Source organism: Mustela nigripes, chromosome 2, assembly GCF_022355385.1.
Source record: "Mustela nigripes isolate SB6536 chromosome 2, MUSNIG.SB6536, whole genome shotgun sequence".
Taxonomy (NCBI): Eukaryota; Metazoa; Chordata; class Mammalia; order Carnivora; family Mustelidae; genus Mustela; species Mustela nigripes.
In genome coordinates this window covers 153276294-153295088 of record NC_081558.1, presented here as the reverse complement: position 1 = coordinate 153295088, position 18795 = coordinate 153276294, and the positions used below count along the sequence as shown (strand labels likewise).

At 41.1% G+C, this 18795-nt stretch overlaps 1 protein-coding gene across 1 annotated transcript in view; it reads right to left on the bottom strand.

Annotated features, from left to right (window-relative positions):
* GPR156 (G protein-coupled receptor 156) overlaps positions 1 to 18795 on the bottom strand; it is a 102602-nt gene that overhangs the window by 7690 nt on the left and 76117 nt on the right. Inside the window, exons 4-9 of the mRNA XM_059391869.1 lie at positions 17715 to 17850; positions 17348 to 17458; positions 11915 to 12040; positions 10826 to 10921; positions 7321 to 7557; positions 909 to 1067 (exon numbers count right to left, since the gene is read on the bottom strand). Of these exons, the coding sequence (XP_059247852.1) occupies positions 909 to 1067; positions 7321 to 7557; positions 10826 to 10921; positions 11915 to 12040; positions 17348 to 17458; positions 17715 to 17850 (865 nt within the window). The remainder of the gene's footprint in view (positions 1 to 908; positions 1068 to 7320; positions 7558 to 10825; positions 10922 to 11914; positions 12041 to 17347; positions 17459 to 17714; positions 17851 to 18795) is intronic.

Genomic DNA, 18795 nt, shown 5'->3' with positions numbered 1-18795 from the left:
ATGATATTCAGAGGCCCTATTAAGCCCTCCACCCCATTTTGGAGACTTTCTGGGTTGGCAGGATGACTGAAATCTCTAGTTCAAACCTGGAAAGGATAATAATGGGCCCCATAAGATCTTGGAAATGAGGGTACTACTCTAAGAGAATATATCATACAGAAGAAGCTAGGATCCACTACTGCTCAAGACCTTTACAACACTGTTCTGCCTGCTTGGAATGCTTTTCCCTGCGCCTGGTCAATTTGCACTTAACCTTCAGGTCTCAACTCAGAGGATATTTTCTGACCATTCTAAAGTAGGTTACTCACTACCCATTATTCTGTCTTACCACTCTGATTTCTTCCTTCATAATTCTTTTTTTTTTTTTTTAAGATTTTATTTATTTACTTCTGTTAGGGAGATAAAGCAAGAGAGTGTGCATGAGCAGAAGGATAGAGGGAGAAGCAGACTCCCCGCTGAGCAGGGAGCCCAACACTGGGCCTCAAGCTTAGGACCCTGGGATCATGACCTGAGCCAAAGGCAGACACTTAAATGACTGAGCCACCCAGGTGCTCCTTCCTTCATAACTGTTACACAGTTTATAATTATAATTTACTTGATCAACATCTGTTTCCTTCGATAGACTATGAGCTGTATGAGGGTAAGGACTGTACTTCTTTCATTCGTCAGCACTTTGCACAATACTTGGTACACATCTGGCCAGTGAATGAATGCAGTGGCTGAGGTCAGCGACCGGAGGGTCCCTGGGGAAATGCTGAGCTTTCTGCCTGGGACTGAGGGAAGTGGGAGTGGCTAGGAAGTGGAGGAATGGAAATATAGGAATGTCAGCAATGAGACATCTGGGGTCGACCTTGGCATGACTGGAGTTCTTGCTAACAGAGAATCCACCAGGCAGGGGTCTAGCTTACTTCTGTGAGGAGTCTGTCCATGGAGTTTCTCTCTCCTCCGGCATGGCAGTTCTGCTCCTCACCATACTGGGTATGGAAGCCTTTGCTGGGAGTGCTGAAATATTTGGCCATGCGTCTGATTGTTTGGTTTTCCTCTTCAAATGCCTTCCATTGCTTCAGCTGTTCGATAAAAGAACACATGTTATTTATTTAATTACACTCCCAGAAATACATTCTCTCACTCTTTTTCAAGAACATCAGGCATGACCATGTCACAGACACACACGTGATGTATAAACTATTCTCTTCTCAAAACACATTTTACTCTGGAAAGTTCGTAAACAGCAAAGAAAGGAGGTATAGAGAAGGTCAAGGTCATTCTCAGTTTAAAAAAATGCCAAAGGAAAACAATGACAGGTAGACTGGTCAAGGTGAGCCAGAGTTGAAGTATGCTTCTAGAGCCATATTCTCAAGCCAGAGTTTAGGAGCTATCATGGGGCAAGGCAATCTAAACATTGTATGTTTCAAATGAAACTGCTCTTAGTTGTAAGTAGCTGTTCTTAATTATTCTCATTTGTGGAGTAATGGTGTGCTTACTGCTACTGAAAGCCCAGTTCTTGCCAGAGGACTTCTAACCCAAATCAATAATCAAGTCTCAGACAGATAGAAAACCACAAATGTCAATAAAAATCAATAGAAATGACAGAACATTAGGTCTGCGAGCTGACTGTCCTTTTTACATGACAAATGAGGAAAGACTCAGGAGGAGTATGACCTTTCAAGGCCCCACAGTCAGTTAGCAGCACAACCCCAGCTGTTACCAGAGCCCTGAGCTACATCACATCTCCTTAGCAGGGGTGATGAGATAGAGACTGGTAACTGTGGGGGTCCTATGGAGGGTTTTTCAGGAGAAATTGGTTTTGAGAAACAATCTGAGGAAGCTTGGGGCTGGTTTAATTTCATAAGAATGGAAGTGAATATAGTACATTCATGGGGTGTCTCGGTGGTTGAGTCCGTTAAACATCTGTCTTCAGCTCAGGTCATGATCCTAGGGTCCTGGGATCAAGCCCCACAGGTTCCCTGCTTGGTGGGGAGCCTGCTTCTCCTGCTCCCCTGCTTGTGCTCTCTTTTTCTGTCAAATAAATACATAAAATCTTAAAAAAAAAAAAAAGCATTCACAAACAGGGGCATGGTCTTTGGGCCAGGGGTGGGGGGAGTGGTAGTGCTGGACATTTCTCTTTCTTCCTTAAGGAATTTTCATCATTAAGGGTCCTAGTGATTTATGCTGGCTCTAGATAGGATGCTGAGGGGTTTGTGGGGAGCCACACAGGGATCCTGGAATTGATTTGCTTATTCATCAAACATTTATTAAGCTCTGACTATGGAGTGCAACCCAAATTTGGTAAAGCAGATAGGATACTAAATTCCCACCATCGACTGCAATACTTTCTCACCCAAGTCCTCCTGGGTCCTCTGTTGACTCAGCATGAGTCCTTTATGATATCAGGAGTTTGCAAGATCTGTGCTGGGTCAGGCGAGGACCATCTCCTCTGCATGCCCTTCTCAAAATCCACCTCCCAAGGCCATCAGCTCAGCTGGCAACTGAGCCTCAGTCTGTGGTCTTCAGTGGATAGAGCAGACCTCTAGTGCTCTCCTGGCACTCACCCTTGCAGTGTTGTAGTATCTCTGTTCTCTCCTAGGACGCCTTGTTTCCTTAGCAGTATAGCTTTTCCTTTTTTCTCCCCCAACAATGCCCATCTGAATTGTCTCAGCAGGGCTGCTGGAAGAACTTCTCAATATTGGTGTAAGGGCACCACCAGGGCTTCTGGGCTGTCTCACCCTAAGCTGGAGGGCACAGCCAGGGTGCCCCTTGACTAAATCCTCCTCTTCCCCTTTGTGGGGATCCTGGTCCTTAAGACTTGACATTTCTGGTCTATGGCTATAAATGACCCCCAGGTCATAATTTCAGGACCTCTTCATGGCACTTCCTCCAGAAGGCAAGCATTTTCTTGTTTTCTCGGCCTCTGGGCCATGTGGGTGTGGTAGGATGAATAATGTTTCCCCAAATATTTTCTTCCCCTCCTAATCTCTGGAACTTGTGAATCTGTGACTGAGTTAAGGATTTTGAGAAGGGGAGACTGTTCTCGATTTTTAGGGCAAGGCCAATGTCATTGCAAGAGTCCTTATAAGAGGACGGCAAGAGAGTCAGAAGAAGAGATGTTGCCAGTGGAAGTAGAGGTCAGAAAGAGAGACAGATAAAGATACCACACTCATGGAGGAAGAAGCAATGAGCCAAACAAGCAGCCTCTAGAAGCCAGACAAGAAGTGCAAACACATTCCCCCTAGACCTTCCAGAAGGAACACACACCTACTGACATCTTGACTTTAGTCAAATAAGGCCCATTTCAGATGTCTGGCCTCCAGGGCTATCAAATAATAAATGTATTATTTTAAGCTGTTGGATCTGTGGTTATTTGTTACAGCAACAATAAAACATTAACACAGTGGGATTGACTCTCAATCTCTACCAGGTAAACCAGGGTCTTTGGAAGTTCACTCCATGTGCCTCTCTCACATCCTGCCAATCTCCCCTTGTTTCAGTTTGTGCTTCAAAAAGTGCAAGATGCACAAGTGTTATGGTGCTCCAAACAGACTTTGTTCTGTCTCCTATGTCTGCCTCTGGTCACGGTGTTCCCCCATCAAAAATGCCAACCACTGTCCCCCCCCAATCTGCTCAGTGAACTGTTATTCCTCCCTCAAGATTGGGCCCAAATACCCCATGTTCTGAGAAGGTGTCACTGAGCTCCCAGACAGCCTGAGGCACCCCTTCCTCAGCATTAGGTAACGTACCTTCCTCAGACACCTAAAAGATGTATTATAATTCCTTTCACATCTGCCCCCTACTAGATTTGGAGGTGGGTCCATGTGTTGACCTACACATTTCCTGCAGAGGTCAGTTAGTAAGTGATGGACAGATATGTGAACAAATGAAGGAAGCTTTCCCCTAGAAAACTAGGGGGCGCTGCGACCTATGCAGATAACTATAAGGCAGAGTAGAAATTCCTAAACACCTTCATGAGGAGCAGATGGAACACTTGGGGAATGCAGAGGAGGAAAAAAAAAATGCCGTATCTCAGAACCCACCTGCCTCTCAGAGAGAGAGGGATGGAGGTGGGGGTGTGTATAAGGATGGGTCATGTTCAGGTCACAAAAGTAGAGGCTGGCTCATTGCTGGTGATGACCTCAGTGTTTGGCATAAATACTTAGGCATTTCCTGAGGGCCTGTGTAGAGTGCTACTTGGCCCACTTGCCTCTTCTGTAATGTCATCCATTTCACTCAGCTTTCTAGCGCCACCTAGCTGCCCTTGACGTATCTATGCTTCTACTTTCATAAGCCCCTCCCATCAATCCGGTCTGAAGGCTTAGTCATAAGAAGGCAGTCCACCTCCTGCTGCCTCCCCTCCCTATACAGCTCTCCTCACACAACTTTCCAAATTTGTTCAGCTGTCCTATTTTCCTGGAAGACACAGTCAGGTCTCACGGGGAGAATCTTTCTTCTACCGAAGGCCACTGAGCCAGAGCGGAAAATCAATTCAGGGGCATACAAAAAACTGACAAGCCTCAGTTACTTTCATATTTTGAAAAATCATTTACCCTCCTAAACCTAAACTACGATAAGCTATAATATATTTTTTTGGTTTTAAATCATGTTCTGTTCAAGAAGAGAAAAAGCATGAGACAGAAAATAGAAGAGGAAAGACAGACTAAGATAATGGAAGCTCAAAACGACTAGGAAGAAAAGGGGGGGGGGTGAGTCAGAGAGAAAGAAAGAGAAAGGCCCACACTGTCTGTACACCCCATTGCTGTACCCCCTAATATTTTCATTTCCACTCCCACTTCAACAAACCAACTGCTTGTTGCTTAGGTCAAACCTGGAAGTGAGAATCCAAGCTGATCTTTGTCCTGTATGTTTATGTCTGTTATGTCTGTATGTAGATGGGAGTGTACCTAAATATTACCACTGAGGATTCAAACACCAAGGACAGTAGAAGTCTTGCATCTGAGGCTCAGGATGGGAAAGGGACAGAGGTGAGTGTGGAGGGGGAAGTTACAAGTAGGGCGCATCATGGAGGTTGCGGATTCACTCAGTTTTCAGATAGAGGTCTTGGTTAGGTCTGAAAGGCTTTCCTCTAATGGTGCCTAGGTGATTACTTCTGCCCCAAATTATCTTGTTGTCTTTCAGAGACTCTTATTAGCTCTATATTGTATCCTAGATCTGTTCTCTGTGTTTTCCTAACTAGTCTCTCATTTTTTATCTGTCCCCTTATTGTCCGTTACTTTAAATTAATTCACTAATTCAGTATTTTGCCATGTCCAATTGCCTGTTCAATACTTTTATTGGTATTTTAAGTTTCACACAGTATTTTTCATCCTTATTTAGTATTTCATTTTTTAAAAAGATTTTATTTACTTATTTGTCAGAGAGAGAGAGTATAAGCAGGGGGAGCAGCAAGTAGAGGAACAGGGCAAAGCGTGGGAGAGGGAGATGTGGGGCTTAATCCCAGGACCCTGAGATCATGACCTGAACTGAAGGCAGATGCTCAACCAACTGAGCAACCCAGGTGCCGCTATTCACTATTTCTAAGATTATGTCCTTTTCATGATGGTTCCTTTGAGTTGAAGAGAGGCAATATCCTTTGAATCCCATTGACAAAACAAATCAGATCTATTTCAAAAACTGTTTTACTTCAGAGGAAGGCAGCTTCTCCAGATCTTCAGAAGTTTGTGGCCCAGTTCTTGTGAACTGCAGAATTTCTTCAAGGTCCTTTCCTCCTGACTCTATAGTCCTACATGAGATGCGCTATAGTTTCCTCATACAGAAATATGTTTGCTTGCCTTTCACTTGTAGTCCCAGGATGACTTCCATAGCTCCAGTTATCACAAAAATTCAAGGTAAGAAGAAGGCAGAATAGGTGATGCCAGCCATGCCTTCGGTTTTTGTTGTTGTTGTTGTTAGGAAAACAAAAGCTTTCTCATAAGTCTGCTAGGAAACCTTTAGTGTTTGAAATGGTATCACTTGGTCACCACAAGCCATGAGGGAATTTGGTAAAGCAAGTCTTGAGCTCTTTCAGTCTATATAGTAGAGATGAGCAAGGAAGAAAGGGGTTGGCAATGGATGGATGGGTTACCAATCATCATTGGCCATAGAAACCAAGGGGTGGGTCACGCAAAAGATCCCTGCCCACTCCCTTTTCCCATCTCCCAGAGAGGAACAGCCCTTTTTCTGCTATACCCCAGACAAATAAGCCACAGCTCTCATGATTTCCTTCCATTTCGTTCTTATAACATAGAGATTCAGCAAAAATTACTCTAGTTTCTAGCAGAGATTTAACACCCATCCTTGGTTTTTAGTGCACTGCTACAGATGTTTGCATATTTTTTTATTCTCTAGATTACTTTAATGAGAATTTATGAAAGGGAAGGAGAGTAAAGGCCTTTGCCTGTGTCACACCATCGTGCCCCAAAGTGCAGTCATAACCCTCCCTCAGCCAACACTTTAATTATCAGTTAGCTCCCTCAAGAAGACATTCCTAGTCAACTGAAAGCTGCAAAGGGAATCAAGATGGAGTCTAGAGGGAGTAGTGGGATAAGGGAGGCCTCCGGGGAAGAGAAAGAGATCTAGAAGGGAAACAGGACAGGTGCCTAATGCCAAGTTCATTAACTCAGATATATGTGGTTCAGTGGTACCCCAGGGTATTACATGAATAATTTAACATCACTTCCAGAGCCCATGGAGTCCTTCTTTCCCTCTGACTCCCTTTCTTTCTCTTTGCTCTCTGGATATTTCTGCTTCTATCTTTCTCCTTCATTTGATTTTTTTCCCCTTAATTCCCATAGTGTGAAACACATTTTTATTCAGCTTTTATTTCTCCTTATTATAAAAAGAAATGTTCTATATTGTCTTCTAATAAAAAGGAAAAAAAATTTTAAATTGCATAAATTTCCAAATGAGGTTTTCTCTGTGAATCTGCAACCTCCAATAGGAAAGAAAGAAAATGTCCTCACTCCTAGGCTAGTGAAAGAAATGACATTATCAAGGAGAAGAGGGGACTGGAGATGAGTGAAGTCGACGGGAGGGTAGGTGGACAAGCAGGTCTGGGAGGCAGCCTGCCAGGGCTAGAAACATGCTGCCATGTGTGCTCAGCCACTCTGGCCTGTCCTTCCTGCTGATGGGGAGCAGAGTCGCCCTCTTCAGGGAAGTGAGGAGGCAAGAACGGAGAGAGCCGCCTCACGAGGAACTTGCCTTCGTTCTGACTCCCCAATAAACGGTATCCAAAAGTCTCAATAGAAAACAAAGTGAGGGGTTTATTATGTCCAGGGAAGCCTCTGGAATGACAGAGGACCAGCCTGCCAAATTCTCCGTAGAGCATACCTGGGGAATGAAGATGAAGCAGTTGATCGTGGTTGTGCAAACAAAGATACCTCCAGATGTGAGTCCAAAGACCAGGTTGGGCCAGGAGTGCAAGTATCTGGTGACCACGAAGAGAAGCCCAGCAGCCACTACTACGAGGTTGACCCCAACCATGATGGTTAAAGACTGATTCACAGGAGGAGAGCTGACGTGGTCAGTCAGGCCAGCCAGGTAGGCACCGTAGAGCAGCAGCAGGCCCTGAAGACAGAGAAGAGAACCCGGGGCTGAGAGAAGTGTAACAGTGGGCTCAGTGTCAAAGAGCAGTAAGGTTGGAACCATAAGGTTGGAAGCAATTTCCTCACCTTTAAAATAGAGATAATCAGACCTACCTTAAAGGGTTGTCATGAAGATGTACTGATATAGCACATGGGAAGACACTAAGGGCATCCCCTTATATTACTAGGTGCTAAATAAATGTAATTTTCCTCTCCTTCCCTGGGAATTAGTTTACTGGAGGTCAGCAAGTCAGCCAGCAGACAGGACTCTGCTGGGACAGGGCACAGGCAGGACGGTGTAGGTGGGTAGCAGGTCTACAGGATGCATTGCTGGGCACTTGGAGGGCAGTGGGCATGCCGTGCCGTCAGTGGTAAGGACTACTGCACCTGCTGTGTGGTTTTGCACTGCATGGAGCTGAGGGACACGTATAAGCAGAAACAGCCCTGTGGTCTGCTTGTCAAGTTGTGTGCTGTGGCAGGGGCAGCGCCCTAAGGAATGGGCTTTTTATCCCCCCTAATTTTCCCAAAGACACCATCTGCTTGCCAAGCCCTGCACCTGCAAGATTGCATCTGTCTAGAAGGGATGACTTTTTCTAATTTACACAAAGGATCTCTATAGGCTAGCAGCGGCTCTGTGCCAGTGGGTGTTTATGGGAGATGGAAAAAGAGAACAAAGGCAGGCTCGGACCTAAGCGAGGCTGTGGAGCAGGCACAGGCAGTAAAGGCTTCATCTATACCCTTCATCCTCTGTGTGACATTCTCTGCCCCCATCACCAGGAACCCAGTGCCCTGTTCTTTCCTCTTTCCCATGAATATAAAACTGCTCTCAGATTTCTCACTTGTACTACACAGAAAATTACTCATGCACTTTAAAGTGCTGCCTTTCCTGGAGGGAGCTGTATTGAAACAGAAATCAAAGCTGTGATCAATAATACGTAATGTATAGATTCACCATATGTTTGTCTATGTACAAAGTATGATATTAGGTGCAGGATAGGCAAAGGTGTTACAAAGAGGAATAAGCCATGATCCTGGCTTTCAAGAAGCTCAGTCTGGTAGGGAGATTTAAGGCGAGCACACAGATGTCCATGTTTTGTCACACAGAATGTGAAGATGCCATGAGGATTGAGGTGTGGGTGGAAAGTACAGATATTCACAGGGAGAACTAATAATGAAAGCAAAGCCGGTATCAGCAGGGTACCTGCCAGTGACCCTGAAATCATACAATCTGACCAACTCCATCTGCCAGGACAGCCCTAAAGATAATTTTTTGGAGGACTGGCTGTGCCCACAGTGAAGGAGTCAACAGGGAAGGGATGCCTTCTGGGCACCCCTAATGCCCAGTATCCCAGGAGAGGCCTAAGGGCCAAAGGTGGCTCCTCTGAGATCTTCAAAGACTAGAAAATACACAAGTCAGGCCAGTGGGGCTTGAGTTTGGGGTAACTGACACCATCAGGTGGCATCTGGCAGACTGGATCTCTAGTAATTTAATTAAAAGTAAATGAAATTAATTCTATGATTTTGAACTATTCACATCTCATTCTTTAAAATGTTTTAACGCCATTAAACCTCTTGCCAAAAGGGAGCGAGGTATGAATAAAGCCTCTCTACATCCACAACTTGTGTTTGAGTAAATCATATCTAATGCTTGTATGTCATTGACATTCACTTCTGAGAAGTGTGGGGTGGGGGTAGTTGCTAGGTTCAGGTGGGCATGGGGTCCTGGAACATGATGTGAAGATTTAAGTCATCCTCAGGAAGTGCTCATTGACCAGCGAGCCTGTGAGGGGCTGGCTCAGTCAGTTTCCTGATGCTTAGCACTCTTTTCTCCTTTTCTTTCCTTGCCTTCAGAAAGATATTACAGTGATATAAAATGGAAATGCGATTGTATAAAAGGCTATGGAGAAAATAAATCAACTTGAATTACAAAGGGAGCTTCTATGGGGGAAATGTTGAGTTTCTGTCCTGGGGAGGACATGTTTTTCTATAGGGCTCAAGAAATCAAACTGTCTAGGGGGCAGTAGAATATTAATAATCATAATATCTAACACTTATTGAGCTCTTTCCATGGGCCAGGAGTGGCTGAAAACTCTGATCATGCACTAACCTGTTTGAAATTCAGAACAGTTCTGAGAGGATTTTGTCGTCATCCCCATTTTATGTAAGAGGGAACCCAGGATCAAAGAGGTTAAATAAGGTTCAGAGTCAGCTAGGAAGGGGCTGAGTCAGAACTCAAATCCCGTTCTGTCATATTCTGAAGTTCATTTTCTTAACTGTTAGCAAGAAACTAGAGGTCAAGAGCTATTTCCTGCCCAGTTGTTCTCTTTTAAAAGCATTTCTATCAAAGTAATATATGCACATAGTAAAAAAGCAACATTTCCCAATTCCAGCCCTATCTCTCAGAGGCAACCACTTGAACAATTTCCTAGGGGTAAAGTGAGTAAAGTTTACCTTTAAAGACCACCAGGCCTCTCTGTCCCAAGAATCAACAAATAGTATCTTAGCATCCAGGGCTTGCCTGAGTGAAATAGGCCTGCCCTATATCCCTCACAGCCAGATTTTCTATTTCTTCATGTTGAAATCAGCTAATAGGATAGTTCGTACTAGGAATCTCCGGCCCTATACAGGTTTCCCGTACCTGCTAGAAATAATACCCTACGTTTGCCAGCTAACAGAGACAAATGAGGCTAACTGTGGGAGATTCAGAGCGGTAGGAGGACACTTTGAGGCAGCTGGAACCACTCAAAGGACACCAGGGATATTGCCATCTGTCTGAGGGCCAGCCCTTCTTCCGATCAGACTGAGAAAAGTTGGTGGAAGGCAGCAGAATACCTTGACCCAAATCTTGAAGAAAAATACAAGAAGGTTAATCAGGGCATCAAAAGAACAAATAAAGCCGGATAAAATGTCTCTGCATAATCTCCCTTGCAGGGAGTTGGGGAGAAAACTGGTATTGCCAAATTAATTAGAAAAATCAGACCAAGAAATGAGAGAAATTGTGGGTAAATTTCACATGATTTAGGGGAAAATTAAATGAGAGGGTTCAAAGAATTGGAAAAATGACCCCCAAGACAAATAAAGAGTAGAGAAATAATGAGGGTCATGATTTTGAGATTTATGCATAAACAGAGGTTTCCTCTGATTTCAAGATTCTTTGCGTTATCACCTCATTAATTCCTCTAATTCTCTTTTTGTGTGGCTCTTTTGTTGGGGACAGACAGATTATATCCCAAGGAGATGTGGTTACCAACCTTGCACACCAAAACAAGAGCAATCCAGACATCAGAGTACCGGGAAGCACAGAAGTGTGAGCTGGTCAGAGAGCAGGACACGTCTCTCCCTGTCACCTAGGAGGTACACAGAGTCAGGACGGAGGAAACCCACAATTACTAGGAACACACAGGAGATCTTTGGGGACATCTGGAGCATGAACTCTTCTACAGCATGTGATTTTGGCCTTAATACGTAAAAACTGTAACATTTAGGTGACTCGGTTATAATCTAAGTGAATGTGGCTATGGGTGAAAGAAAAGATGATAAAGTCCGGCTGACGTGTGGATGCTTGGTGATGGTGGGGCTTACTCCTCAGTTATTGTTTTGCTACCACAGTGACTCATATTAGTGCATCAGCAAAATTATGAATTATTTCACATCTTGTTTCTGCTATTTTTTAACAGTTGAAACTGTACATATTAAATCTGCAACGTCAAGATTTCACTGTATACCTCAGCCTCTTGTGAGGCTGGAAACTTATAATACTTCCCATTATTTTAACTTATGTAGTAGGCACAGTTGAGCCCTTTCCCTGCATTGTTTCCCTTCATCTAAGCCACAGCCCTAGGGAATAAGAAATACTATCATCATCACTCTACCTATAAGGAAACAGATACTTCAAGAGGTTTAAATGACTTTCCCAAGGTCACATGGCTGGTAAGTGGAATTTGAAGGAGGGCTGACTGATTCCAAATACCACCTGAAAATACCACTTATACATCTCAATAACTAGGGGAAGTCAAATTCCTATGGTTGAAAGTTCTCATTGTTGATCATGTGAAAGCAGAGATAACTGCTGGGCAGTTCTCATGTTCTGACATCTCAGTGGATGCTGTTGGAAGACACGTGGAGCAGGGGCAGTGGCTGTGGTAGCACACTTTGCAGACAAGGGGCAAGGCACTCACCACAGCCACAGCTCCCGACTCTCCCTGCTTTTTGGGTCATTTATCTTCTTGTTGGGAGAATGAACACAGAGTGAGGACTGCTGGGAGAATGACCTCAGTGTACCCACAGAAGCCTATCCTCCCAGTTCGGAAAGTAGATTATCCAGGGATTGGGCCCCTCACCGTCATACTGACACCGAGAATCTGGAGGCACTGGATGGGATCAGTCAGCACCCACGTCACAAGCAGGATCACATCAGCTATCACCAGGGCTGCCACTAACCCCAGTAGCTGCAGGTCTTTGATTATCTGCAAAAGAGTCAGGGCCGTACATTTCCTTGGCTTGCTGGCTAAATGACACAGGGCCTAGAGTATGCTGAGGTTCCAAGGTCAGCCCTCCCAAGGGGCTTCACATCCAGCCATCAAAGATGAAACACACACTACAGATGTGCAATGGTGTCTATCTATGTCCATGTCATCACCATTACCACTAAATGTTTTTATTTGTTTATCTGTCCCAGATCCTGCCTTTTCTCACAAAGGATTAAGGAGTCTTATAAAATGAACACGCTATTATTTCTAGATATGTGCATAATGAGCATATAGAGATATTAATGTTTCCACATAAAACTGTTAAAAACCGTTAACTTGGAGGGTGAGATTGAAAGATGAGGGTGGTGGAAGAGAGATTACTAGCATTTTCTTTATACATATATGAATCATTTGACTTAATAGAAAGAGGCTGTGTTACTTTTGTAACTACGGAAATAAAATTTAAAAATATATACTTTGAAAGGATGAGAAGTTGAAAAAAATTAAGGAAAAGAAAAAAATCAGGAGAATTAGGATGAAAGGTCAGAAGAAGAGAGTACACAGCCCTCATGAATTGAGGGAGAAATGTGGATCTGAGTTTTTGATAACCATTGAAAAGAAGAGGGCATAACTAGTTACAGGATTCACGGTGTCTGTAAGATAAAAATGCATCAGTCATCAGTTGCTTTACCAAACTGCTTAAAACCAATGATAATAAGAAAATCTTCAAATCAACCAGCAAAAAGGCACCTCATCTGTAGAGGAACAAAGACAAGGATAACATCAGATTTCTTATTAGAGAGGGCCACGTAAGAAGACCGCAGAATGAAAACTTCAAGGTACTAAAAGAAGAAAAGAAAGCCTCAACCTGTAATTCTATATCCAGCAAAAGTAGCTTTCAGAAACAAAGGGGAAATAAAGACTTTTTCAGATAAACAAAAGCTGGAAGAATTCAGCATTAGCACACCTGCATGAGAATGTTAATATCTTTAAAGCAAAAGGAAAATGATATCAGATGAAAATATGGATCTATACAAGGAATATTACCTTCGTGGAAAAATACACGTTGATTTTAATTATTTAAATATCTTTAAAAGATAACTGTTTATCATAGACCTGTACCCCTGGGGCTACTAATACATTATATGTTTACAAAAAAATTAAAAAATTATTTTAAAAAAGATAACTGTTTAAACAAAAATGAGTAACAATTCTGGTGGGTTTATATGTAGAAGTGAAAACAACACAAAGATCAGGAGATGAGGAAATGGAAACATACAATCATGAGATACTTATACTGTAAGTGGATGCCAATTATAGCAATGTTCACAAACACTTCCAGAAACTGAAGAAGAGGGAATACTTTCTAATTCACTCTATAATGCTGGCATTATGCTATATGAAAACTAGAAAAAGATTTCATAAGAAAAGAAAGCTATAGAACAATATTCCTTGAGTATATACATAAGTATTCCATGAGTATACACATTATAAACACAATCTTATGAAAAGGAGTCCAACAATAAAAGAAGAGGATAATACATCATGACCAAGTGGAGTTTGTAAAATGGTATTAGTTTGAGATCCTAAAATCATTTAATGTAATTCCACCAAATGAACAAACTAAAAAAGAAAAAGAAATATGATTAGTAGACACAGAAAAAATATTTGACAGAACCCAATATCAATTCTTTAATAAAACCCTCAGCAAAATGGGAAGTGAGGAGAATTTCCCTAAGTAGGTAAAGGATATCTGTAATATGACTATAACTAACATACTTAGTTTTGAAATACTGAATGTTCTCCCTATAAGGTCAAGAAAAATTCAAGGATGCCTGTGTTCGGCATTTGTATTGAACATTGTACTAGTGTTTCTAGACAGGGCTGTCATACAGAAAATTGGAAAGAAACTCTTTTTTTTTTTTTTTTTTTTTAAAGATTTATTTATTTATTTATTTGACAGAGAGAAATCACAAGTAGGCAGAGAGGCAGGCAGAGAGAGAGAGGAGGAAGCAGGCTCCCTGCTGAGCAGAGAGCCCGATGCGGGACTTGATCCCAGGACCCTGAGATCATGACCCGAGCCGAAGGCAGTGGCTTAACCACTGAGCCACCCAGGCGCCCGGAAAGAAACTCTTTATCCACAGATAATATGATCATCTAAGCAGAAAATCTGCTGGATGTACAAAAAAGATCTGATGGATCTACAATAAGTAGTTTAACAAGGTTACAACATACAAGATCAGCATATGAAAATCAATTATATTTCCATATATTAACAGCAAAAAATCAGAAATTAAAATAAAGAACAATAACATACAATAGCATAAAAATTAAATAATTGGGAATAAATCTGATAGAAGTTATAAAGGATCTCCACTGAAAACTATACAATTAGAAAAGACCTAAGTAAATGAAGATATATACCGTATTCATGGGTTAAAAGATACAACATTGTTAAGAAGTCAGTTCTCCACAATTTGATCTATAGAGTCAACACATTCTCGTCAAAATTTCAGAAGAAATTTGCAGAAATTGGCAAGCTGACCCAAAAATTCATATGCAGATTCAAAGGACTTAGATTAGTCAAAACAATATTGAAAGAGAAGGACAAAGTTGGAGAACTAACACTCCCTGACTCGAGATTTTATATAAAGCAACAATAATCCAGATATTATGGTATTGTTGTCAAAATAAACAAATAAATCACTGAGACAGAATTGGATTCAAAAATAGATCCACATATCTATGGACAACTGATTTTCAACAAAGGTAAAAAGTAATTCAGGGAAGAGGACAGACTTCTCAATAAATGGAGCTGGAACAACTGTATATTAATATGTGAAAAAATCAACTTTGATCCATAAATCATATCATATTAAAGATTAACTCAAAATGGATCATATGCCCAAATGTAAAAAATGAAAACTTTAAAACTTCTGCAAGTAAGCACAGGAGAAAACTTTTGAGGCCTTGGATTAAGCGAAAGTTTCTTAGATCTGATACCAAACATGATCCATAAAAGAACAAATTGGTAATTGGAACATCATCAAAATTAGAAATGTCTTCTCTTTTGAAATATACACTTATGTGAATGAAAAGAAAGACATAAATGGGAAGAAAGTCTTTGCAAATCATATATATCTGCTGATGGGCTTATCCAGAATAAAAAAAGAACTCTCAAAACTCAATAGTAAGAAAACAAACAACTAAATTTTTTAAAAAATGGGTAAAAGATACTTCACCAAAGAAGACATATGGATAGCAAATAACTATGTGAAAAAATCACACTAAGGAAATGCAAATTAAAACACAATGAGATACTATTATAAACCTCTATTAGAATGACTACAAAGAACAACCAAGTCAAATGTTGGCAAGGATATAGAGGAGAGGGACTCTCATACATTTCTGGGGGGAATGTAATAAGGTACAACCATTCTGGGAGAAAGCCAATTTCTTAAAAAGTTAAACAGACACTTAACCATATGATCCACCCATTCTACTCTTAGGTTTTTAACCAAGAGAAATGAAAGCATATGCCTACTACAAAGACTCATATACCAATTTTCATAGCGATTTTACTTTTAATAGCCCTAAAATGGAAACAAACCCAAACATCCATCAACAGATGAATGGATAACAAACTGTATGTCTACACTTTGGAATATTACTCACCAATAACAAAAAAAGAACCACTGATGCATCCAACAACACATATGAATCTTAAAATAATTATGCCAAGTGAAAGAAGACAGGTTTAAAAAAAAGAGCACAAGGGTGCATGGGTGGCTCATTCAGTGGGGCGTCTGCCCTTGGTTTTGGCTCAGGTCATGATCTCAGGGCTGTGGGATTGAGCCCCACATCCTGGCTCTGTTCTCAGTGGGCAGTCTGCTTGAGATTCTCTCTCTCCCTCTCCTTCTGCCCCTTCCCTGGCATGCTCGTACTCTTGTTCTCTTAAATAAATAAATAAATAAATAAATAAATAAATAAATATATATATTTAAAGAGTACATACTATATGATTCCATTTATATAAAATTCTGGAAAATGTAAACAAATCCTTAGTGACAGAAAGTGTATCAGTGGTTGTCTGGGAATAGGAATGGATGTAAGGATTGGACAGGAGATGGAGATAACAAAGATTCTTGAAGAAACTTATGCAGATTTATACCATGATTCATGGATTTGTACCTATGTCAAAAGTTGTCAAATCATACACTTTAAAATATGTGCAATTCATTGCATGTTACTTATGCCTCAATAAAACCATTTTTTAAAAAAGATTTTATTCATTTATTTGACAGACAGCAATCACAGTAGGCAGAGAGACAGGCAGAAAGAGAGGGGGAAGTGGGCTCCCCACTGAGCCAAGAGTCTGATGCAGGGCTCGATCCCAGGACCTTGAGGTCATGACCTGAGCCAAAGGCACAGGCTTCACGCACTGAGCCACCCAGGCAGTCCAATAAAACCATTTTTTGTAAAGAAATCTGTTTTATAGAAGGATAGATAAACTTCTTGTCCTTTAGTCAATTTTTTTTTCATCATGGTTATTCACAGCTGAGCTTATTATGAATACTCACTGAATAATGACTAATATTTGAAAAAAAATCATTCCAGAGAAGTAAACTCCTATTGAGTGATATATTGGGTCTGGCTAGGACCTATTGCCAAAGAGTTTGATGAATGAACTTTGAGGTTTGGGCAAGGAACCTGATAAAATGGGGAAATGTGGTCAGGATGACATCTGATGTCGGGGATATAGGTGATCTGGCTGCCACAGAGCTTCTAGGGTTGATTCTATCTGGCGAATGGATGTCCTCTTCTTTGTTCACTGCTCAGGCCCATCCTTCCTAGTGCAGAAAATGGTCTTCCACATGGAAAAGAACTGGGCTCCAGTAAAGGAAATAATTGCTTACTTGCTACAGCTTCTCTGTAATCACTGTCCCTTACTCCGCTTTCAGCTCATATTTATGCCAAGAAACAATCTCTCTGGGCATCTTGTTCTCTCTCACACTGGTTCTAGATGCTGGCCAGTTCACATGGTACCAGAAGTACCAGGGCCTGGGGTACATATGAAGCAGAAATACATTCAAAGTCCTATCTCCCAAGAGCACTGGCACATAGCTTTCCAGGCTTGGAGACTTAGGAGACCACACTACTCCAAGATTTGAAATGAGGAGTAGGAAATTCAGATTGCCATAAAAGGGCCTAGCTAGTAATCCAACACAAACTTCTCCAGCTTATAATCAATAATAAACCTGCTGTTTGCAATTAAGCACTGGTATGTAACTGCTGCCTACTCACCACTCTCTTGTCCGGGACCCTCTGGGTAAACACCTTGTAGAGTCGCCAGCTCTTCCCCAGAATAGGGCCAAATACAAGGGAGGTCCCAATGCACAGCATAGATAGTCTTATCTACAGAGGGAAAAGAGGCATGAGATAGACTTTTGTTGTTCTCCACATTCTGATCTGCAAAGCCTCAGTCCACACAGGGCAAGGGACAGGATGTGGACTGTAGTAAGCATTTCAGTGATCACCTTTGAGAGTGCCCATTCCAAGGATAAAGATAACCACCACCTATAGGAGATGCTGATTTGAAAAAAAAAAAACAAAAAACAAAAAACAAAAGTTGGACATTTTGTTCAAAACAAAAACTTAAGATTTAACCTACCTGAATGAGAGTTTCCATTGAGCCTCCCGCTAAAGCATCTCGATCTTGAATCCCAAAGAGGTAAACACTACTGTAAGTCAGACAACTGCCAAGTAAGGTCACAATATTCAGATTGGGACTGGACATCTTCACAATCCTAAAGTGAATCAGGAAGAAAGACACTTATAGTCATGATCCTTTGCTGTGGGAGTAAACAGAAGTTCCCCACAAGTATAATCTCCAATGTAACCTCAGAGTGAAGGGCCACTGGGAAGAAAACACTTTATAGCCCTGTAAAAAATTGTTAGGATTTACATTTATTTTAAAAAAGAATGAAATTCTGGCATTTCTTGCTTATATAATTCTAAGCCTTAAAAAAAAAAAAAGGCCAACTTCTAAAAAACAGGTGGTATCAGAGAAGAGTTAGGATTTTTCCATGAAATTTATGGTTGCTAAGAGACAACTATATGCAGCCTAGTGAGTAAAAAACTAGCAGGTAGAGACCTAAAGAGATACAGTTTGGAGCCCTTAGAAATGAGCTGTAAGGTAAACTGCTATTCGGAAAGTCTTTGTGATTTTTTTTTCACAATTTACTCTATTTGAAATGTAAAATTCTTTTTCTTTTTCTCTGCTTGACCAAAAGAGAAAAAGGAAGCAAGCATTGAAAGGGATTTATCAAGTGACTACTAATAATTATCAAGGGACTATAAACATAAATATTAAATTTATTTAAATTTTAAATTACACTATTTAGACTAAAACTTAAATACAATGACATTCCTTAATTGGCATTTATTTATTTTTTTTGTCAAATAGTTTTAAATTAGTTTACAGAATAATTTAAAGATTAGAGGGAAGTGTGGACAATCAGGGTGTCAGACAGACCCTGGGCACCAACGGAGGCTCAGGACAAAGTAAAAACGTACGAATTGGTTAACTTAAGGGGAAAACCAGGCTTACTCTAGACAGTGACTGATAACAATTAAGAAATGTCATTGTATTTAAGAGTTTTAGTCTAAATAGTGTATTCTACATAAATTCAATGTTTATATTAATAGTCACTTGATAATTATACTTAGTTATATTTTCATTTTAAAATAGT